Below are 23666 nucleotides of genomic sequence, written 5' to 3'. Positions count from 1 at the left end.
GGAGCTGCAGGGGCAGATCCAGCAGAGTCAGATAAAGTTTCTTTGCCCCACTTGCCCCAGCAGTACCTCTTGACTGTCAGGCTTCCTGAACTGGCCAGGAAAATCAAGGTGTGTACTACTGTGTTACTGACTCACTGTCTGAAATGTGAAAAACTGTCCCTCCTTCACCTTCTGCTTCTGATGTGTTGCTGAAAATCTGGCAGCATGAGAGCACCCCGGGAAGCAACTTTCCTTTTAAAATAGTCATTATTAAAAAAAAGAGATTTATTAAGGACTGTGATTACAATAAGTGCATCTGCTGCTGACAAGTCTCCTACACCACCGTCTGTGTTGCAACGAATAGCAAAGAGGGGGTAGTAATTTATTTCTTTTTTATGCAACCTTTATGGATTTTTCATGTATTTCCAAATAAGTGTCATCTTCTAGTCGTGGTTGTAGCCAGAGCTCCACGTTCCAAGGGCTGAAGGCCGGGCTGGCTCTGTCGGTGTGCAGTTGTTCTGTGGAGCCCTGGGGCAGGGCAGGCAGGGTGTGGGGACACTGCAGGGGCCTGGGGACATCAGTGCTGTGGCCATGCAGCTCCTGCTGTCCAGTCCCTCACCACCCACCACAGGCTGCTGTTCCTGGCTCTCACTCAGGGAAATCAGTGTCCTGCTTCCAGGACAACCAGAAGTACCAAACCACAGCCCTGTAGCCAAACCATCTTCCTAAAGGTGAATCCGTTTTTATTTCTTACACTGCATTTGCAGTAGAAGGTTTCTTGCTTTATTCATGTTGACAACTGAAAAGCCCTGGACCTAATTAAAAGAATTTCCACTAGCACCTTTACTGAACCATTTCATTCTGCTGCATTGCACAGATTGCATTCTGAAACATGGTGAGAGTTGAAATCGGACCTTTAAACCTCAACTGCCAGAAGTATAAAAATCTTCTTTAAAAACACTCTCAGGGTAGACTGCATGTATATGTGTCTGTTTGGCTAGAAATAATCCTCATTTTCAGTGGTCACAATCTTTTAGGTTTTTTTGAGTATGACTGCCTCTTTTGGCAGGAAACAACCCTAATTCTGCTCATATCATCTTCTTTGAGTTATGTACTAATTTATTCCATAGAAAGTATGAGGGTGGGTTTTTTTGTTGCTTTTTAGTCTCTTTAAACTTGCTGTTAACATTTTTTTTTGTTAAAAACTATGGCAGTAATCCTGCATATGTATAAAACAGACATGCTACAGTGTTCAAGGAATTATCAAAATACCGGTCAATATTGTGCTTCTGTACCAACTAGGGGAGCTGAAGCACAGAAAGGCTGTGACCAGCCCTCTGAACTTCTGGTTTGTTTAAAATGAAGCCTTTTCCTTCTATATAGATGGCAAGTTCTGTATCTTCACATTAATGTTTAAAGAAAACCCTTTATAACAACGTTTGAGATGGATTTAAAAGTTACTCAGAGCTCTGGACATTTTATTGCACTTTTAAGAACTACCTTTAAATGGTTTTGCATAAGTTAATATAGGAAATAAATGGATATTTCATCCCTAAAAGTTCAGACCCGTTTGAACATGAAGTGTGCTGTTCAGGTTTGAAAATCTGGTGAAGCTTTTACATTTAGAGAATTATAGAGCTTGAGGGACATTATCTCAGTGAATAGGAGTGAGCTTATTTTATGGATATGAGACTAAATCTGGTATCACGTGTTGTGTTAATGTGGGTTTGTGGGCTCACTAATGCACGGATCATTGGCATAAGCCACAGCACTCCGATTTATAAACAGTGCTGGACACGCTCTTGGTTATTTCTGTTATACTAAATAACTGTAATGAAATGCCTCCTACAGCAGAATCTGCGGAATATTTAAAAGGAAATGTCTTTGCAACTGTAAACACAAGTGCAAAGATAACATCTAGTTCTGAGAGGAAAACAAGCAGTGCCCAGCATGGATTCAGTATTTCACACCAGTGGAGTCAGATGAGGGGGCAACTCTGCCCTCCCCGGATCCGGGACACGCAGGAGCAGCTGAGGGAGGGACGGGGCTGAGGCCTCCTGTGAGGGGCTTTGGGGCCATGAAGGACTCGGAGGGGGCTGTGAGGGACCATGAGGTGCTGTGAGGGGTCATGAGGGGTTATGACAGGCTGTGAGGGGCCATGAAGGGCTCTGAAGGGGCTGTGAGGGGCTCTGAGAAGCCATGAGGGGTTATGACAGGCTCTGAGGGGCTGAGAGGGGCCCTGAGGGGCCGTGAGGGGCTCTGAGAAGCCCTGAAGGGCTCTGAGGGGCCGTGAGGGGCTCTGAGAAGCCGTGATGGGCTCTGAGGGGCGGCTGGGGCAGGCACAGCTCAGCCCTTGACAAACCACTTCAAAACAATCTGAAAACAGGCAAAACACCCCCTGGTAGGGTGAGGAAGAGTGTGAGGGGGAAGGATCATCCGGGAGGAGCTGTTGGGACTGGTGTGGGCAGAGGGGAGGGGGGATCCGGGCAGGGAGCTGAGCTGGGAACAGGCGGCGAAGGAAGGTGTCTGAGTTTCTGTCTTTGTTTCTCGCTATCTGACTGTATATTAATTGGCAATAAATTAATTTTCCTAATTCGAGCCTTTTCCTCATGGGTCTGTATCTCCCTGTCTGAGCCCACAAGTGTGCTGTGCATATTTGCTCCCTGAGTGCTGCTGAGGGGCAGTGGGAGAGCGGCTGGAGGGGGAACCCCCCCAGCCTCAAATACAGCTCTCATGGGGTTATTTTCCATTAAGTCTACAAGGGAATATAGCCTTAAAAAAAACTTGGAGTTGTGGCGAACAAATTTTTTCAGACCTCCTGAATTTGATCTTAGCCTTGGTGGTGATGGATGGCCCAGCTATGCAGAGCGGTTTCTCTTATTAATCTGATGTTTGACTAATTTATCTGTAATTCTTTCATGGATTCTAATAAAAAATGACACAGAACTTCATGGACTACCTTTAAAACAGTACTTAGCAGCGGATTTTAAGTAGGAGGGAAGGTTCAATGAAGCTTTTATTGTCCTATTGGTTTCTGAATAGAATCCAATTGTATCTTGGAGAGGCAAAACAGCTTGAAAAGTAATGCTTTTAGAACTGAAAAATTCAACTCTGAATTCACAATGTCGCCTTTTGTCATAGCTGCTGCTGTGGTTAGCACGTTTTTCATTTAGCTGTGCCCCAATGTGTTACGCTTTGTTTGTGATAGGAGAGTGATCTAGACCTGCTGTGTGATTTCAGGTTTCTGCACTGAAGAACAGATTGAAGAAAGTCTCTACAACCACTGGAGATGGTGTGGCAAGAGCGTTTCTAAAAGCACAAGCAGCTTTCTTTGGGAGCTACAGAAACGCCCTGAAAATTGAACCTGTAAGTAGGCAATTAGTAGGAATAAGATGTAAATCTGCAGCTGTGGTGGAGGAAAGAACCTAACAATTTGAAGTGTAGCATAACCTGCTTTTACTAAGGTCAGCATGGTGGCTCTTTGGCTGCCTGGTACTGAAAACAGTGTTCAAGTCTCCAAAATGAAAGAGCTGCAGCAAGCGTGATCCTTCACATGGGGAGAAACCTGCTTATGGAAAGGTATGGGTGTGTTTGGTTTTGAATGCAGTTAAGTTAGAAAAGAGATGGTAAAAAAGTATAAATTGATCAAAAGAGGCTAGTGCAAAGCTGACCTCTCCCTGCAAAACCCATCTCTTCATTGTGTTATTTTTTAAAGGCAGTAAAAGATAAAAGTTTTTACACGATGCATGTTTAACTGTGAAACGCAAATTTGTGAAATCATGGATTTTAAGAACATAATTAGTAAAGAAATTGTGTTTTTTACAGAAATATGAAGGATGTCTGGAGTTATAACTATTGACAGTAAATGTCTGTTAGGGAAATTCAATCTCTTGCTCCTGGTTCAGAGCTGATCTCTTGTTTTGTGCCATTGGAGTGGGGGAAGGACTTTTTTGTGCTTGATCTTGGTTTTTATTGCTTCTAGTGAGGCACCTGTCCCTGGGTTACTGCAGGTATCTTCACAGACTTCAGTGCAACCCTGTCCTGCCAAATTAATGTATTTCCACATGTTTTGTGACACTCTGGTTTTGATACTGTGTGCTTAGGGGGGTCCTTCTAAAATGTGTACATTTGCTGATAGACAGGGTAAATAGTGTGAAAAACATCCATGTGTAATTCATGAGATATGTCCCAGAAATATGGAGGATGAAATGTCCTAACTGCAGAGTGATCCCCAGAATATTTCCAGAATATTCTACGTTCCTCTCTCTGAAACAGGGGAAGCACACACATGTGCAAGTCCAATGCACTGGTAAATCCCAATTCATGGCCCAGTTTGAACTGCTGTTGTTTAGACCTGTGGCTGCTTAACAAGATCTCTGTAGAGGACAAAATATCCTTTTGTCTTAATACCTCCTTTTCTCAGCCTCAAGCATTTGGAGGCCAAAAGCATAGTGTTTCTGGAGGATGTTTCAGTTACTGAAGTGTCTTCAGTACTACAGTTTGTCTTACTTGTTATTTTTAAAGCCAGAAGGAGAAAATAGCTCAGCCTGAATTTTAAACAGCCCAGTTATCACCATCAAACAAGCACCATTTCAACAATTCATATTCAGGGTTCAGAAATGACTTCTGAGGTCAGCACGGGGGGAATCGGAGCGTGTGGAAAAAATAAATTGTCTTGGCTCCTGTGTGTGTGTGTGTCTGGGTGTAAGAGCTGGGCTGTCAGAGCGTCTCAGGTGGAACGAGGGGAGGTGTTTGGGATGGGGAGGTGTTTGGAACTGGGCCGTGTGAGGCACCCTGGCCGTGCGAGGCACCCTGGCCGTGCGCCGCCTTTATCCCTGCCGGGAGACAGCGGCTCCCTCGTCCGCACAGGCTTCCTTGTGCTCCCCTGCTCCTCCCTGCAGTTGCCAGGCAACTCTGGGAATATTGGTGTATGCTTTGCCTGGATGTGTGTGTGTGTGAGATTAACTAGTTAAGGGATCTATGAAGGAAAATAAAAAATTTAAATTGCTGTTCTGGAAATGCCATCTGGTATTTTGAAGGCTGAATGTTAAAGATGAACGTTTGAAATGAGTTGTCAGTGGCACACCCCTAGAAAGTGCAACTTGGAGGGACAGCTAACCTGTGGAAGTAGAAGAAATGGTTTGGTTTGCTTATCATTCTATCCAAGAAAACCTGTAAACATAGCTGCACAAATATGTCATAAAATACAATTTAGTAATCAGGAAGTGGAAATTTTCAGGGATTTCTTTCCTAAGTCCTTTTGTAAATCAAAAAATTTAACTTCTGATTATACCTTCTGGTATTAGATTTAGATAAAGAAAATTTGCAAGTGTTTCACGTTCATGTGTTACCTTCACATGGGGTAAATATGGGGCATAAGCGATACCAAACATGATGTGGTTCTTTGCATTTCATGGCCTGTAACTCAAGGAATCTGACTGTTCATTTAATATCACTGATAATTAGGAAATAAATTCAAAGAAGCAGCAGCTTTTCCTCCTTTCATAAGACAGTTTAATTTCATAGGCCATCTCACTGGTGTGAGCTGACTTTTTGGGATAAATGGTGTGAATTGATTTTTCATTATTCGATGTAGGTCCAGAATGTGTCACAGAGCAGACTTTAAATTCACATTATTATACTTGAGCACAGTAAGAACTCTTATTCTGTTCAGAGGCTTTTATTCCAGAGGTAGAATGTTGTGTAATGGACATAAACACCAGGACACTGGCGAGAAGTTTCTGTTGCCACCAACTTTCTGAGGCCTTTGGTAATTAGAAATTGTGTGGAAAAACATATCCAGGTAATACAATTTGCAAGTCTAATAATAAGATTTAGTTGACAAAATTCAGTGCTGTTCCCTACTGTGTTTTCTGTAGCTGCATTAAGCTGGATGCTGAGTACAGCAGAGCATGTGTTGGGTGTGATGTAAGTGCAGTCACCACACACCTCTGTTGCTGTTAAGTACAGCCAAACACGGCAGCAGTGGGGTGTTTTCTGGGCTGTATTGAGGCAGATGATCTTCCTGGGTATGACTTAAATTTCCGAATTCCCATTTTCTTGCTGTTTTTGTCATCGTCTAAACCCTGAATTCCCGCAGTGGGTCACCTCCCAGAGCTGGCTGTGTGGGAAGGGGTTTGCAGTCCTGAGCTGGTGGGTGATGTTGGGAAGCCAGGCTCAGCTTTTGGGCTCGGAGCTGTGGCCGTGCACTTTCTTCTGCTGACACCTAGTGGTTCCACACATTCCATTCGGGTTCTTTCCCAGGGTTTGTGAAGGAACAACCCCTCACACCTGTGAGTAAAGGTGAGCTCCGGATGGGACTGACCCAGAGAAGGGGTGTGGGGTGTGGGTCGGTGGTGCTGGTGCAGCCTCAGTCCTTAGATGCATCCTCTTCAGGGCAAACAGGAACTCTCGGGGCGATGTCCTTTTCTACTTGTACCCTTGTCCTGTGCCTCCATGGCTGAATTACTTGCTGATTTGGGAAGCGCTGATCTTGGTATGAAAGTACTTATTGAACCTCACAGATGTGTTGTGGACTGCAGTTCTCACACTGCTTTGGCTGAGCTACACGGCCTGTAGGAATGTGTGTCTTTATGCTGCTGAACTTCTGTTGTCCTGTCAAAGCCTGATAATTTATCTTTGGATCTTAAATAGAGAAGACAATGTACTACCAATCGTCATAATTGTGACTTTGATACAAATTTACTCTGAATATGATGCAATTTGAGCAATGGTGGGGGAAGAAGCCATTACGAATAAGAGGAAATAATTCTTCTTTTTCAATATAACATTCGATTCAACCTAAGGAAATAATTAATGCATTAATTATTTTATATCAATCTCTTGAATGGAACACAATAAAGTCCTTCAACAATTCCAGATCCATGAGATCAGAGTGGGACAGAAGTCAGAAAAGTAGATGGTATTTGGTGCAGTGAAAAAGCAAATGCCAGATGAGTCTGAAAGGACATTTTGTTGGAATATGTGTGCAGTAACATAAAGAAAGTGCATGCTACACACTGGTGCATAATTCATTTTGCAAAGGCTTTGTAGCATTCAGTGCTTTATCTACTATGAAGTATGATTGTTGCCATGGTGAATTATTTTTTTAAGTTATTCAGTGGAAGAGTAAATAGTTGTTTCCAACTCCCAGTAATTGCCACATCCCAGCCCCTTCCTCTCCATAACCATCTTCTGCATAGCTTTTTTTCCCTGCATGTATATTTTAAAGGCATACACTGTCGATTCTTCCCTGTCACCAGAGCTGTGTCAATAGGTCAGAGCTTCAGGAGTGTTTGTCCACCTATAGCAGATATGAGGAAGGTGATCCCTAATGCTTAAATGACTTGTGCACAGACCTGTCAAAATTAACCCCGAGCTGTTGGGGAAACAGTGAGCAGAAGCTTATTAAATAGAACTTCTTGTTTTGCTTGCAGGTTTGTTGTGTTCCTTTTAAAGTCAGTGCTGATGTAGAGCAATAGGAGTTTTCTCCCATCAGTCTTTACTATTTTCCTGTTCAGGTGGTGTGAGCTCTCAAATCCATGAGACAGTCTAGGAGTGCCTAAATGACAGTCATTTCTAAGTCTCATCCTGATGACTTTACTAACAGATTGGAGTAGACAATGAGAGTGGCACTGACAGTGTGTAAAACCTGATGTTTCTGTGATAAAAACGGAGATAAAATGAATTTCTGTATATTCTGGAACTGAAACGTGAGGCTTTTTTTCTACTCCGACAATTCTGTGTTTTGTGGAATTTTGAAGACCCAAGTTTTTGACAACATCCCTTAGAAGCCACCTGTAACTATTGTTATGTTTTCCCATCTATGGGAAGTGCTCTAGAAGCCATACTAACCCGAATTCTCAGTCACTGGCTGGAAAAGATTTAGTGGGGAAAGACAGTTTTGTTTGTTTTCTGTGTGGTGTTTGTTTTCATTTCAATCCTCTTGCTGTTTCCTCTCTAAGCCTTATTGTTGCTATAGACAAGTTTCTGCTTTTGCTGTTTTAAACCTTAAAAATGCTCTTTTTCTAACAAGCATTTACTGTTCTTCAAAATGCATTTATTATTCTACGTCTAAGTCTGTTGAGATATACATATGTTAATGAAACTGAAAAGACACTCTCTTTAATCTCTTCGAGCAGTCTGGTATGTAGTAAATAGAATTGTTTTGTAATTTCCAAACTGTTATAAGATCCTGTGTTATCTAATTCCGTGTGCCACGCTGAGGGGAGGGGGGAACCCAGGGTTCTGAAGGAAAGGTAATGAAAAGTAATATTTGAGAAAGTAAATGTGACCCTCTGCTGAATGGAGCGTTTCTGCCATGAAAGGTGCAGTCAAACTTCCCTGGCCATCATACATATTACAGTAAAAATCCAACAGAACCCTAAACAAAACCAAAAAAAGGAAACACCTCCCCCAAATCCATCATGGGAATGGTTTTGTGCTTGGGAGGAGGAACATTGCCCGGAGTCAGGGATGGGGAGCTCTGCACCTTGTCGTGCACTGGCAGCAGCAGCAGCTGCAACGTGAAGTCCCTTGGCACTGATGTGGGTGCTGGCACACCCCGGCCTGCCCTGGGATCAGCAGTGTTTGCCTGCCCTGAGATCAGCAGTGTTTGCCTGCCCTGAGATCAGCAGTGTTTGCCTGCCCTGAGATCAGCAGTGTTTGCCTGCTGGTGCTGACAGGCAGGTTTGTGGGGTCTCTGTTTGTGGCACCTGTGACGAGGCTGAGGAGAAGTGTCTTGGGTTTCGTTGTGTAACTTTGCAGCCCCTGCAGCAGTTGTGTGTTCAGCCATCAGCCTGGATCAGGTCACTCTGCATCTTTGTGGTGGTGCTGCAGAATAAAAGGAGCTTTGTTCCAAAGCCTCTAAATCTCCCTATTACCAGGGCAGGCTGAGCAGTGAGGAGCAGTTCGTGGTACGTCAGCTTTGCTCTGCGAGGGTTTGGATATTCAATTATTTGTCTGTGCCTATCACACCTGGTTTTGGGGTTTGTTTGCTATTTTATGCACTTGTTTTTGTTTCTCCTCAATTTGTTTCAAGCCTTTGGTTGTTTGTTTTAGCCTGACTCTTGCTTGTGTTTTTATTGCGTCGTCTCCCGATACTTTGGTTATAATTGAGAGAGCACAGCCTCGGTGAGCAGTGAAGCACCGTGCAAATGCCTCCGTGCAGGAGAACTTGAAGATATTTCCTGAACTAATAAAACGCAGGGGACTTGGAGGGGAACAACAAGGCACATAAACAAACACCAAGCAGAAAATAACATCACCCTTGAATTCAGCTGCTGTGTAAGGCACTCAGTGACTGTGTGTTTTTTAAATGAGCTGTTGTATCTGGTATTAGAAAAAAAAACCAGACAACACACACACACATATAACCACTAAAAACCCCACCCAAAAGACCTTTCAGGCAGGTAGGGAAGGAGTGAACTGTACATTCTCAGTAGTGTGAGCAGCTGTACAACTGAACAGAAAGGATTGCTTCCCTTGACAGAAGGTGGTAGAAGAGATTGTGGTACTAGGATTTGTAAAGTAGATTTCAGTAGCAGACAATATTGATGAAATAACGATAAAAATTAGAATATTTAATCAGGTTATGAACAAACTAAACAGACCTTCATAATAGAAAAGTCATGCCACTTGGGGCTTCCAGTGTGCACACTGTCCATTGTGTACGAATTGGAGGGTACAGTCTGTACTGTTACAGTACCGGAGCAGTCGGGTGACAGGCAGTGAATCACAGTTACTTGGAATGGTTTGCATCGATGGGGATAGAGCTGGAACAGGGAACCCTGGAATGTGACAGGGCCAAAGGCAGAGTGAGCCACAGCTGACAGTGCAGTGTGGCTGCTGCCCTGGCAGCCAGCACTGGAGCCCTGCTGCACCCAGAGCTGGGCTTCCTTGGGAGGCACCCTGGGACTCTGCTCCTGCCCCAGGGCCCAGTGACATCCCGGTGCGCTGCCTGTCCCCGGGATGGGACATGGGGATGGGACCAGGGCCCTGCACTGCAGAGAACTGGGCACCTGGGCTGCCAAACAACCTTGAGTTTGGGATGGGCAGCGCCTTGGGGAAAGGGAAATTCTGGCTCGTGACCACAGTGCCATATAGGCAACATTAGTCGGACACTGAGGACCATTTTTTTCTTCTTCCTGCTATTTTGGGGGACACAAAAACGTAAACTCAGCAGAGGGCTGATAAACGTGTTGTTCTTTAAAACACACGCTACTCCAGTCTGGTAAAACATCACATGAAAACATTCTGTCCTTTCTTATCTCTTTCTAATTTAATTCATTGTTTTCTGTGCCTTTCATTCAGTGAGTAGCAGCTCTGGCAATGACAGATATGCTATTGTGACTGAAATATGCATTTTGTAAGTCATAACTTTACTTGGTATTTAAATAAACTGTGTATGTACAGCGTGCAAGATTTATGCAGAGCACAGCTGGAGGTATTCTGCTCAGAATTCCTATGGTTTAAAATGTCTCTTTCAAGTTTGAAAATGTGTTGTGAAGTAGATACCATTATGATAATTGGAAGTTCAGCTTCTCTGTCTTGCTCTATTATTTTTCTTGAATACAATTAACACATCACACACACTTCACCTGGTCTCTCCTCATTTACCTCTGACACTTCCTTGATATTTATTTAGACACATGTGGTGTCTTTGCTTTGAATTCAATGGTTGGTACATTCACTAGATTTATTTTTTTAATAAACGTTTTTCTCATTTAGAGATACGCAATTAGTGTGCATTGTTAGAGAAAAGTATACATATTGATGTCAGTTTAAATCTTTTACTTATTTGTTAGATGATCAGGACATAAATTGTATGAAGATTGTAGAGAAGACTGTGATTACTCTCAAATCAAAATACCTGCTGAGAAGTTGCAGAAGCAGCTCATTTTAGTGTAGTTCTCACGAGGGAACACTACAGAGAAGGTATGCACAGAGCTGTCTAGAGAAAAATTTAAAAATATATATGAATAATACATTTAATTTGGAATTGTTATATTTTCTTTAAGGTAGCATAAAGATGAAGCACAGATTTCAGTGTTTTGTGTGAATTAAGCTTTATTCTTTCAGATTCGGTGGCAATGCTTTTATTTCTCAAAACAAAAGAAAGACCAAGTTTTGTTTCTAAAATAAAATCAAATTCTTAAACTGGGCTTAATAAAATACTATGGGCATAGTTTTTATCTTAAATAATGTATGACACATCACATTTCAGTGATCCCCAGGGGGAAAGAATATGAAAATACCATTATATATATTTTATTTGTGGAAATCAGGTTTGAAGTTTTCCTTATTTCTTCTTCTTCTTATCATTTTATTTTAGTTTTAGGAACACTCCTAACACTTGGAGATTTAATAAGGAATAAATCCAAAATTTGATCCAAAAAAATCCAGCCTAAGCTTGATCCCCACAATAAGGCAGGCAGTTTTTCTGGATTATTTCGGTCATTTCAGCTGCACTTTGGAGTGCAGGGGGCTGTGATCTGGTACAGTTCCTGCTCACTGTCCCTTCCTGTAATTGCTGTTTCCGGAGGATTTTCAGTAACTGTATTACTGGAGACGTCTGATATCTGTAAATTAGTTTAGTACAGGAAAAAAGGAAAAGGTGTCATCTACCAAATAAGGATTCATTTGCTTTTCCATGAAATTGGGTTGATCAGCTGCCAGCTGTGCAGGTCCAGGACTCCAGGGCTTTCCTGGGGAAGTCTGGAGAACACCCACACCCCTGAGTTTGTTGCTGGTTTGGTCCCACAGTCAGGGCCGTGGTGAGAGCCCTTGTTGTGCAGCTGCCTCTCTGCTGGCATGAGGAACCAGCACGAGAGGCATTTGAAGAAGGAGACCTATTTCCAGTAATGCTGAAGGAAATCAGGGTTTTCTCTCGAGGTATCTTTGACTCGGACTTCCAGTTTTCAAAATGCACATTTAAAATTATCTCTATTAAAACCCCTTGGAAGAGTGTATTTTTTTTTATTTTATTTTATTTAGTGAAATCATTCTGTAATTTAATATTTCAAGTCCTGGCTAAGCTGTAAAGCTTAGGGCTGATAAACAAAGCATCTGAAGCCAAATGGCCCCTTAGCTAACCCCAATTAAAATAAAGATTTCATTGCGCTCTGTCCTGACAGAGAGGGAACATATTGTTGCCTTTAAGGGAGTTTGGTTTAGTTAATGAAAGAATTTATTTCATTTTTTTTCGAATACAGAACCTAATTAAATAAGTTTCAACTTGACTTGTAGTTGAGGACATTTTAACTCCTTAAAGGTTACTCTTGTGTCCAAGTGTAGCTCTCTTTTGAATAATTTCTGATGCAGTATTTAGTTTGGTGATTTGGGTAATAAGATATTTTATAGTAGATCTCACGTAACTGTTATGTGTGTATCACACATACGTGTTGTTCATTCTTAAAGCATAAAACTTGTTATTGGCATTACATTCTTTTGACATATTACATGAATTCTGCTTTAAGTATTTCTCAGAGATAGTGACTAATACTAGATTCTTAAAAGTCCTGTGCAAATGAAGGTGCCTTGGCTTTGCTCTGGGTACCCTTTAGGAGCTGTAGATGATATGTGTACTTCGCTTACTCCTGCTGCTCCATGAAAAGGCAAACATATCGAAGGATTATTTTGGTGAAGCTCTCCAAGCAGCAGCTGAAGTCTGTATGTTCAGAACCTTTTATCTTAGAGAGGATTAATGGTGAAAATGAGAGCAATTTGTAAGAATTGTATGTGTGATTAGTTTGCCTTTAAAGTTCATCCCCCGTTTGTCAACCAAGAATTTATTACATATTCTCAACTAAGAATATATGACAAATAAACAACACTTTTATCTGAAGATGCTTTCTTATTACACATAAGAACATCCTATATGTAACATTCTGTGTTATTTATATGTAACATTTTTTATGTTACATTTTATATGTAACTTGGCAAGGAAGTTCATGCTTGAGATAAATTTTTAGTTGTAAGAAGTGTGTAAATATTTTCCCCAAATGTATCTCTGCAGCTCTAAATCTGGGTTGTTTTGGAGCAGTGGCTCCCAATGCCCGGGGAGAACTGCTTGATGGAAAATTTAAGAACATACATATGTTGTGCCCCCTCATTTGGGGATTTGAAGCTAATGCTGGAGCGTGTGCTCTCCTCCAAATGTCACTTGATCACGTTCTCCTTTACGTGGGGAGTAAATTGCAGCCCATCTCTCTCAGAATGAGCTTCCAGCTCTCTCCAGCACAGGGCCATTGATTTCCCTACATCAGGGTCATTCCCAGGGCTTTTCCCCACTTGTGCTTCAGGCCTGTGTGATTGTTGCCTTCAGCTGTGGAGGTAAATTATAGTCAAAGAATTTCTACCTGTAGAAAAAAATAAATAATTTTATTTATGGATAAATAACAAAATATTTAATTGTTTAGGAGGGGCTTGCAGGGGCTTTTTAGTTGAAAAAGAGTGTTCTTTGGTGTGGGTGTGAACATGAATGAAACATGAAGGACTAGATGGTACTGGGCCCCTAAAAATCTGTTACTCGTTTGGCATATGTTACAGATCCTGAGGTAACTGAAATGCTGTTCTTTTCTCTTCTGTGAATTTCTGTAGATCGTTATAATTGTGTTTCAGAAATCTCAATAGTTGCCAAATGCAACCAAAAATAACGCATCACATGCAGCCAGAGTTCCAGATATCCTCACTCTGCCCTAAAGCCACGTTTCCCAGCCATTATCTTGTCATAGCTTATTGTGCTCAATTTTAATTAAACGTTAATAGCAATCTTGCAGTCAGAACTGACGGGAAAGTTTTCCAAAGACTATATATATGCATATATATACCCACAGGATATTCCATTATGTGTTTTTCTCATTTCTTATCTTGTCCAAACTCTGTTCTTTGTAAAAGTCTTTGGTGATGGAGAAGGTGAAACAGAAAAGGGGGCAGTGGCTTGAGTGACAAGCATTGCTTTACAACCAGGAGTCATCAGCTGCATTTTGTGTTGTTCAGGAACATCACTCCAAAACCTTACATATATGGTAAGGTTCTTGGGGTTTATTTGATTTTCCTTATGTGGTGTGGTGGATACACCGAGTGTTCTACAGTTAGGTTTCAACATTCAGATGCTGAATCTTTAAGTACAAAAAGGACTTTTGCAAGGCTGCAACCTGGAGTTCTTGTGTCTCTGCCTCCAAGGGGGTTGTGTTCACAAATGTTGGGCACAGCTTTTCCTGTTGGGTGGTGGATCATTGGTTCTTATTGCTGTATAGGAAGCTCTGTAGAATTAATTGGTTGTCAAATCCCTAAGAAATAACGGATTAATGTGCTTGACCACAGTGCCCTGTGGAGGAGCTGCAGTTTGCCCCCGTGCCCAGCCTCCCCGTGTACCACAATTACAGATGTGCAGCCAGGACATTTAGTGGGTTGCATTTCATTAATACGATTTAAGCAGACAACCCCAGGTTGCTGTCGGGCCGTGCTGACAGCTAATTACTGAAATGAAGGGTGTACACGGCCAAGGAACAATGGAGCATGGCTCAGAACAGGGGAACAGCGCTCACATCGTGGGATCACCCCTTGGACAGTCTCTCCTGTCCCTGCAGACCAGCTGTGGGACATGCATGGTCGTGGTGGGGAGCTGGACTTCAGGGAAACAGTGGTGGTTACCATTGATGGGGATGTGATACAGTTCTGGTTTGCCCTTCCCTCTGTTAACTCAGACACTTGTATGTACCTACCCCGGCTGCTGACCACACTTACCCCTGCTTACAGACATGGCACGTTTCCCCCAGAAAATGTCCAGTCTGGTTATTGGAGTATCAAAGATAATGGGAATGGCAGTCAATTTTGTGGCATTAGTTACAGGGAAAGCTCTCCCTGACAGTTTGAAGGAGGAGGATCAGGCATGGCCCCTCATTGTCTCTTCCAGCATAACAAACCACAGGCAACCAAATGGGGTTTGTAACAGCAAAGGTTCAAAATAGGCAAGGAGCTGTTCTGTGCAGGAGAGGTGGTAATACTGCCAAGCACTCAACCAAGTGACACTGAGGAAGCTTGTGCTGGTTTGGGGGCAGTTGGAGAGATACCTGGGAGAGGCCTGGGCTCGGGTTTGTTTGACACAAACACCCCTTTGGCACTGAGCACTTCTGTGCTGCCTGAGAGCTCCTTGTGCTGGTGCCACTGGAGAACAGGGGAAGCTGAAGCACAGTGTGCTCAGTGCTGGGGAAGGGCTTAGTCAGGGCTTTTGTACAAACCTCTGTTACCCAACGGGGGTTTGGCTTTATTATTTATCTGCAGAATTATTAATATAATGTGGTGCTGGCTACAAAGCAGTTTTATCATCCAGTTGGACTGACTTGTGTATTGTAAGATAAGGTGCTACTTATTGTTGGAGGTGTTTTTTCTGTTGATGGTGAGAGGAGGCCAGTGTGGCTTATCCTGGTGGGTGCATCCGTATCCTGGATTATAGCAAGAGCCACCCCTGAGCAGCTCATGTTGTTTAATCTGTCTCCAAGTCCACAGGTAGCATGGACACAAAAAGTATTCTATTTATTGTTGAATTTGAACTGAATCTAAACATTTTTGATTCATATCTGCTACTTAGTGGGAGGAAATAAAAGGACAGTAGCAGTTTGCCAGTGAAGTCTGTTCTGCCTGATCAACTCAAACATTCCCGTTGAGGTGCTGCAATGGTTTGCTATTCTTGCAATTCATTTTACAAAACAAGTTCCAGATTGAGCTCTGCTTCCATGTATTCTCTCTCCATGGAAATTATGTCCTTTTTCTCATTTCAAATTAGGTGAAGTACAATGAAATCCTTATTTTACATATTTATTAACAAGGCTTTCATCCCTGTGGTATTGTAACTACCCTCACTACTTTATGCAAAGAAATTATACTGAAAACTCACAAACCTTCAGGAAGTGTATGTGGTCACTCTTTTTCAAGCATTACTGCTCCTGTCTGTGTTATTCTTGCATGTTGCTCCACCAGCCCTTATCTCCTGCCCTCCCTTTACAGATGCTTTTGATGGCACTGATTATTATTATTTTTTAACTCTAAAATAAATCACATTATGGGCCTCGTGCCAAGTTCAAGTCTCATTGGATACCCATTGTTAGAAAATTGGTGAGTGAAGAAAGGATGTGACTGTACTGTCTGGCACGTGGAGGGTTAAGGGAATTTTTAGCCTCCCAAAAAGTATTTGGTCAGGTACTCAGGTGCTGGAAATTTTCTTAGCAACATCAGTCACCTAGGAACATGATCATCTGCTGTTCTGGGGTAGAGATTACAGGGCTTAATGATTAGCTTCTATAAGCTGCAGCTGATGCCAGACTCTACCCCCTTTACACCTAATTAGCCTCATTAATGAGCTCTTCTGCTCTCCACAGAGAGGGCTTCCTCCTCGGAATAGGAGGCAAAAATACTTCACCCAGGTAGATGTGCTGAAGCCTTTAATTATTGCCCACACCTGCACGGGTTGTGTGTCTGACAGAATCGTGCCTACCCAAAACTCAGCTGTGTGCAGTGACCACAGGACGGAGCATTAACCCTTCAGCACCTTAGGAACTGGCTCTAAGCTTTGAAAGGATTTATGGAGGGTGGAAAGATAAGCAGTGGAAAATGCAATGCTCAATAGAGTTGGAGGTGAGGGTTCGTATGTGACGAAAATTTTGCAAAAAGTTTGGAGTATTTTGTTTAATCCTGAAAAATGAGCTTAAATTGCTATTGAATGTGAAGTGTTGCATTAGCAGAACTAAGCACACTGTTCGGCAAGTTTCATTCTTTAAATGAGCAGCTCCTGCATTTGGGGTGATGTAATTTTGTGCTGCTAAAATGGAAACATTACTTGTAGTAATCAATGGAGCAGGCAGTATCTGAGCTAATGAAGTGTTCGGGGTGACTCTGAGCTATAGCAATTATTGGTCAGTATTTACTATGTTCTAGAGTTTAAACTTGTTGAAATTTGGGAACTCGTATTTTATTGTTGATGAGTTGGTGCATTTTAGTCAGCTCTGTTTCCCTTGAAGGTGCTCGTGGCAGGATGCTGAGCTAATGGGGCTGAAGCCTTAGAGCTAAACAGGAGTTTGGAGCAGAAAACATGTATTTGTGCAGCTGAAAATTACAAAGACACTGAAAATAGGGTCTCAAAGCTGTGAGGTCACTGCAGTAAGAGACATCATTATTAACAATTCTTATGAGTGTGTAGGGAAAGTTTTACTTTATTAGTAATTAGAACAGCTTCAAACCTCCCCAGCCAAGATGGAATCGTTCACCGTGTGAATCACAGAAATTCCTGTGCATTTTTCCAAGAATGCAGCTTGAATTGACTGCCAAAATGAAGCATCAAAATGAGTGTTTCTTCAAATATTTGGGTAATGTTTTGTCAATTGTTAGTGCTCCTCACGAGCACGCCATAGATGTGACTGACGTCAGTGTGGGCTCTCTGGATGGAGGTGCTGGCAGGTTCGGCTCTGTTGCCTCGGTGAAAGCAGGAGGTTCCAGAGCAGCTGAGAAGCACTTGTGCAAGGTGAAGCTGATCTCTGAGGGCACGTGGGTGTGGAGGGGGCAGAGCTGGCCAGGCTCTGCCATCTGCTCCCTGTCAGAACACGAGGCCGTGCAGCCGGACCCTGCCCTGCCCTTCCAGCTCCGAGCGCTCCCGCGCTGGTCTCCACAACAGCTCCAGGGCCGGGGAGCTGCTGCTCCCAGCCAGCTGCTCCCCTGCACAGGGCTCTGATTAGGTGGCATTTTCTCCCTCATAGGGGAGTTGGGGAATTCCACATGGTTTCCATGTTGGAAATGTGTAGCAATGGACTGGGAGTTGGAGGAGTCACGTGGCCAAACCCAGCACAGTCCCACTTGCTGCAGAGCTTGGCATCAGAGTTTGCAGGAACGCACAACAATTCCCCTTGGCTCCTTTGTCATCCATTGAGCAAAACCTGTGGGGCAAGTGGGGAAAGGAAAAATCTGATTCTCTTTCCATCCTCACACTGGATGCAACTTTCTGTTTGTGAACATACCAGGGAGGCACTGGGGGACTGAGGCAGATCACAGATCTTGCACTGAATGTTTGGAAGACCCAGTGTTCCCAGGCTCTCAGAAGCAGGGTTTCTATCTTTATTTCTTAAAGGATTTGAATCAAAACTGCAAGGTGTGAGGTGTTGCAGAGGATAGCCTTGTCATCTGTGCCTCTTCCTGACAAAGAGTGAAAAAATGGTGAAAGGAGAGAGAAGAGGTCTCATTTATTTTAAAAGGGAAATTCTTGCCTTTGCCTCTCTCCATCTCTGAGGAGAAGGACCCCGGGGTGTTGTGGACCTGATGGCTCAGCTGTCTCCCAGCAGTGGCTTGGCAGAACAGAACAGACTGGTGCCCTGGAACGAGCAGTACAGGACAAGTGTCCTTGGAGTGGCAGGTCCAGTTGTCCCCAGGAATGGATGCTGTGGCACCTCAAAGAGCCTAGTGACAGAAGTGACTGATTATAACCTCACCTGTGTGATGAGGAGCCGCAGCCAGCACAGTGTGTGTGCACTCCTGCATCAGTCCTGAGCACTGAGGTTTGCCCAGAGGCCGTCCATGCCTTGGGCAGAGACACTGGAACCCTTTTGCAGTGCTCCTACCCCAGTGCCCCAGTCACCTCTCCCAGGGGATGGCACCTGCCCTAAGGTGAGTCTCTGCCAGCTGTGGTTTTTCATGGCAATAGTTGAGGCTCCCACACCAAGTCATCGAGGGGCACAACAGGGCAGATCCACCCTCGGCAGTGGGTCCTGGGACAGCAGTGACTTGGGCAGTTCTTGTATGAAGGAGGGGGCACTGCAGGCCGTGTTCTCACATCGTGGGCAGCAGCTGATCTACCAGAGACTGGGTGTGTGCGACCCAGGGAACAATTAAAGTTTAGTTCCGTTATATCTGTCTCATTTATAGAGATGGGGGGTTGGTACTTAGCTAAGAGAGTGGGATTTTATGACCTCCCTTTATGACTAAAGCTTCTCTCGTGTTGCTTCAGTGAAGTTAAAACCAGTTTATTCTCCTTCTGCATCTATATCAGCATCTAAATATTATATTAAAATCCTTTGCTATTGAAAATAGCTGTTTACTGAATGCATGTTTGGGGATCATGATGCAGAGGAGTCGTATACACCTTGCACAAAACCATATTTTCATCATATTAACTTGGATGAATCATGGAAGCTTCATTGGTTTAGGTCAGTTTTGGCTTTTTACATGTATCTAAGAAATCAAAAGAAAGCAAAATATTAGCATATGTGATCTTTAGGCATGTTGATCATTCATAAATCTTGGCCAATGATTTATCACTTTTGCAGAATATTATTTCCTATTTTAACAAAATAGTTTGTGTTCTATTGAGTTTTAATAAATGAAGCAAAAATAGCAATACTTGTAGATTGTTTTTCCAAGCACACTTTTATATTTTTTCGTAGTATAAAATAACTCATATAAAGAATTGCCCTGTAATTTTTCTCCTTTTCTGTATTGGCACTAATGTTCCACAATAGCTAAACTAGAAAAGGGCCCCTGGATTGGCAGCTGCTTTGCATGCTGCACGTCCCGGCCTCGCCGGGAGCACTGCTCATGGAATGATTGCAGAGCCAGGCCTGAAATTACCTTGCCAGCTAATGATAAAATCGCATGCGGGCCACAGGGGTTTTTGTGGAATAAATATAAGAGTGGAACAATATCCAGTACACATTATACCAGTAATTTAAAGCATATTCAGGACAAAGAGAGAGTTCCCAGTGCAGGCAGCATCATAGAGATTTGCTGTATCTGATAAAGATTAGGTTTCTCAGCTCATAATACCATACTATTACTTTTCTTTTGTTAGTCTTTCAACACCTACACTCCTGCATTGACACAATATCAAGTAGGAAGAGGAAGAATAGCCTTGTATTTAAGGGACTGAGCAGGGATTAAAGAAATTTCGGTTCTTTTCCCTGGCTCTGCCAGAGACTTTTGTGACCATGTACAAGTTACTTATTATTTTCATGCCTCTATTCTTGATCTGTGAAATGGTGATTTTTTTTTCTCTTTCCCCCAAGCTCTTTCTTGCTGGCTCCTTTGCACTTCATGTACCAGGCTTGTTGCTGAAGTTCCAGCTACGGGGCTGTAGCAGTTGCTTAGGGATAGGAAGCGTCTGGCTGATGTAGGGGAGGAAATCAGGGCAGGCAGTGGCTGGAATTAGCCACAGAAACACTTGGAAAGCTGCCTGGCTCCATTACAGTGAAGTACTTCCATTATTTGTGAATGTGAGTGTGTGTCATTTTCCTGATGTAAGATGAAAATGTCAGGTGTCCTGATAAACTAACAGGCTTTGAAAGGAGAAGCAAAGCCATTGCTGTGGGGTGTAAGTTCTTCCCAGTTACACATTTTTTGCAGTTTCATCTTTCATTTGAAGTCGGTTTTGTCCAAATTTGGTCAGATTCTGTAATGGTGTTGGATATTGCCATCTGAAATAACGTGTAAACAGGTGATGTTGAACTTTCACTGAATCCATCAGTATCTGAGCTGGTTTTCTTATAATGTTTTAATGCAAATAAATCTTATTCTGCATTTTTTCTACAGAAGTTTCATAGTAATTTTAATACGCCTAAATTCTTTTGGTCTGAAGGATTTTTGGATGTTGTGGAATTGATTACAACTTAATGGTGCATTGCATTAGAATAATACCTGTATTACTAGAGTTCTGAAAGAAGCAGAGGCCACAGAATTCTAATTACAGTGTTAAAAAGGTTTTGATGAAGTCTGAATAGCTGCATGTCATAATTTCACATTTAGAGTTGTTATGTGTTTAAATTGCTTCATCCTCATTGGCAGCCTGCTGATAAATATTGATGATCTCCTCAGTGCTGTAGGAACAGATCTGTGTCCTTGCTGGGGACACTTTGCATTTCTTTGGGGTTTGGTCAGGAATGTGTTTGTTGATGGGACATTTGGAAGGGATGTTGATGTGATTGATGTGATTGGCATCAGGGATTCACCTGACTCACAGCCACTCCCTTTTAGTTCTCCTTCAGTAATATTCTTACAACTTCTTACAGGATCACCTGCTATCAGATCACATGCAGGGGAATGACAGCTGTTTAGAAATTCCAACTCACCAGCAACTGCAAGGGTGGAGAATTCAGAGAAATGGCCCATTTTTTCGGTGCTGCATATAGGGATATTCACTCTTGCTGTGTCTCTACCAGAGGCTGTGTATTGTGGTGAGGAACAGGAAAAACTGTCTGAAATGGGGCTGGAATGGAAATGGGCACTTAGGTGAGACAGTGAGTGTTCGGGCAGTGCAGTGTGCACGGGTAAATACACGGGTTTGCAATGCTTTTTAAGATTATGCTTGGCAATAGTGATTTATCAGAACTGGTAGTGTCTTTTTGAGCAGAGCCTGAATGTAGTTTTCTTTAGAAGATGTGTGGTCAAATCTGTGAGCACATGATTTCTTTGTTCCTGAGCAGCATCTTGAGAAGCTAATAAAGCTCTGGTATCATTTGCTTAATGCAGAGAGTTTCTGGATTCCCTTATGACTGAGGTGGATGCAGAGAGCTCTCCGGTGCTGAACATCCAGACTAGTTATTTGTTGTCACAGTTGCAAGCAGGACGAGCCAGTGTCCCATCAGGCAGCTGCCACCCATTTCAGGTTTCCTTTGTGGAATCCTGCTGGCTGGCTGGTGATCCTCCTTGAGCTGTGATGGGCCAATCCTCCCGTGACACTGCAGTCCCAGCTCTGGAAAGGCTGTGGAGCCTTTGGTTGCTGGTGTACCTGATACTGATACATGGATCCAGAGCAGTAGGATCGTCCTCCTGGCTTGGTTTCATTGTAAGTCTGGATGGAATTAAGGCTGACGAGTCCTAGAACATCCCTGCAGGCTTTCCTTTGTCATTCACCACTCTGAGCACAGGATGTGGTTATTTGCACACCCAGTGCTCCAAGAACCCCTTGCACACCCATGGGTTTGCTGGTTCTTTGGGGTTACTGTGGTGCAGTGACACTGGACTTACAGCTTGTACCCTGTCACATTGGCATTTGTTCTGCACCTTTAAATTCCACCCACATCTTTTAATTCCGTGGCTGATTTGCAGAGCAGCTCTAATGGTTTGTGTGTTTATTAGAGAGGCTTTGAAGGAGCACCTACGTGTATGAAGGCATGCACACAGCAGCTCAAAATTCATTACCTGCACCACATGCTGCCCCTGATAATGCACAGAGATCATCTCTCTCTTCCACGGCACAACTTTGAGGGTTGTCTAAACAAAGTCTTCACTTGGGGTTGTTGGGGTTGGTGATTTTTTCATTGTTTTTTTTTTTTCCACATAATCAGGTTTTGTGAAACCTTTGCTCGTGTGAGGGACTCTCACTGCTGACCTAATTTGCCCCATCTTTGTCCCCTGTCTTTATTACCTGGCTGTTCTCTGCAGCACTCCCCTGCTGCCCTCCCAGCTGCACTCCTGCAGGAGTGGGAGTGCTCACATTCCCATGAGTTACCTTGGCTCCTGCCTCTTTCCAGAAGCATCCTTTGTGTTTGCCTCTGTCCCCCTCCATGTCCTTCTCTCATCAGAGCTGTCTTCTCTCCCACATATTTTTAGTCCTTTATATTCACTCTGAAAGTTCCTGCCATAACCACTGAGCTGAGGAAAAGTGATTTCCTTGAAAGATGAGGGATCATGGTGAAGTTTTTCACAGTGGACTTAATCAAAACCAGGCCTTTTTCTTTCAATTTGTGTTGTGGCTTCCTAAAATATAACAGCAGGTTTCCTGAAACTCCAGAAGAGTCTGAAATAAGTCCTAGACTCCTTTTGTTTTCCACTTGCTGCCTTAAGTAGTCTCGAACATTATTTTAGAATGTAACACAATTCCAATTTAAAAATAGGTCTGGCAACAGATCAGATGTGGGCTGGAACTTCTCAGCTTTTTAAGGGGTCATGAGATAGCAGCAGTGCCCTGATGAACTTCATTATGCCAGACGAATATAAAATATTCATATAAAGGGAGATTTGCAAAGGCATAAAAAAGACACCTATTTTTTCAATGCATCTGGGAGTCTTAAATCTTAGTCTCATATTTAAAGATACTTCTCTTGTGTTAAAATGGCAGATTAAATGTGTAAATTTGTGTATTAAGAATAATTTTGTGATCCAGTCTTGAAATCTGCTGGAATGGTCTGTAATATTACATTACAGATCCAATCAGATTCCCCATCGAGTTGTATTGTGCACACATTTAGAGGCTTTGCAGTGCCACGTTTTAGCCTCTGTTTGGCATTTGGAGAGGGGATTAATGGATATTTAAGGTGTTGATGAACCAAGGCCTAAATTCTAATTGTTAGAGCCAACAAGTTTAGGAGTTGATGGGTTTATCAGAACAAGTTATTTTAATTGTTTTACATGTGAGCAAGACCATTAATTCCACAACATATCTGCAGTTCCACACGTGTCCCCTCGTGTGTGATGTCATTTGCCAGTAAAAGGAGAGCTGATTAGCTTTATAATGTACAGTTACCTCACTAAATCTGTCAGGGAATGCCTGTGGTGCAGGCCGTGTTGTGTAGTGCAGTGGGCTGGGGCCGGAGCAGTGTGCCCACCCGGGGAGGTCAGCGGGGCTGGCAGCACTAATGCCCACCCGGGGAGGTCAGCGGGGCTGGCAGCACTAATGCCCACCCGGGGAGGTCAGCGGGGCTGGCAGCCCT

The 23666-nt window shown here is 43.0% G+C and overlaps 1 protein-coding gene across 1 annotated transcript in view; it reads left to right on the top strand.

Moving 5' to 3' along the window:
* Nucleotides 1-23666, top strand: part of LOC108495067 (DENN domain-containing protein 1A) — a 142129-nt gene that overhangs the window by 93679 nt on the left and 24784 nt on the right. The window contains exon 13 of the mRNA XM_017810332.1: nt 3220-3345. Within this exon, the coding sequence (XP_017665821.1) occupies nt 3220-3345 (126 nt within the window). The remainder of the gene's footprint in view (nt 1-3219; nt 3346-23666) is intronic.

The sequence above is a fragment of the Lepidothrix coronata genome, unplaced genomic scaffold, assembly GCF_001604755.1.
Source record: "Lepidothrix coronata isolate B3197 unplaced genomic scaffold, Lepidothrix_coronata-1.0 Scaffold28, whole genome shotgun sequence".
NCBI lineage: Eukaryota > Metazoa > Chordata > Aves > Passeriformes > Pipridae > Lepidothrix > Lepidothrix coronata.
Note: the sequence above shows the minus strand (reverse complement) of the source record. Positions and strands in the feature narration are given on the sequence as shown.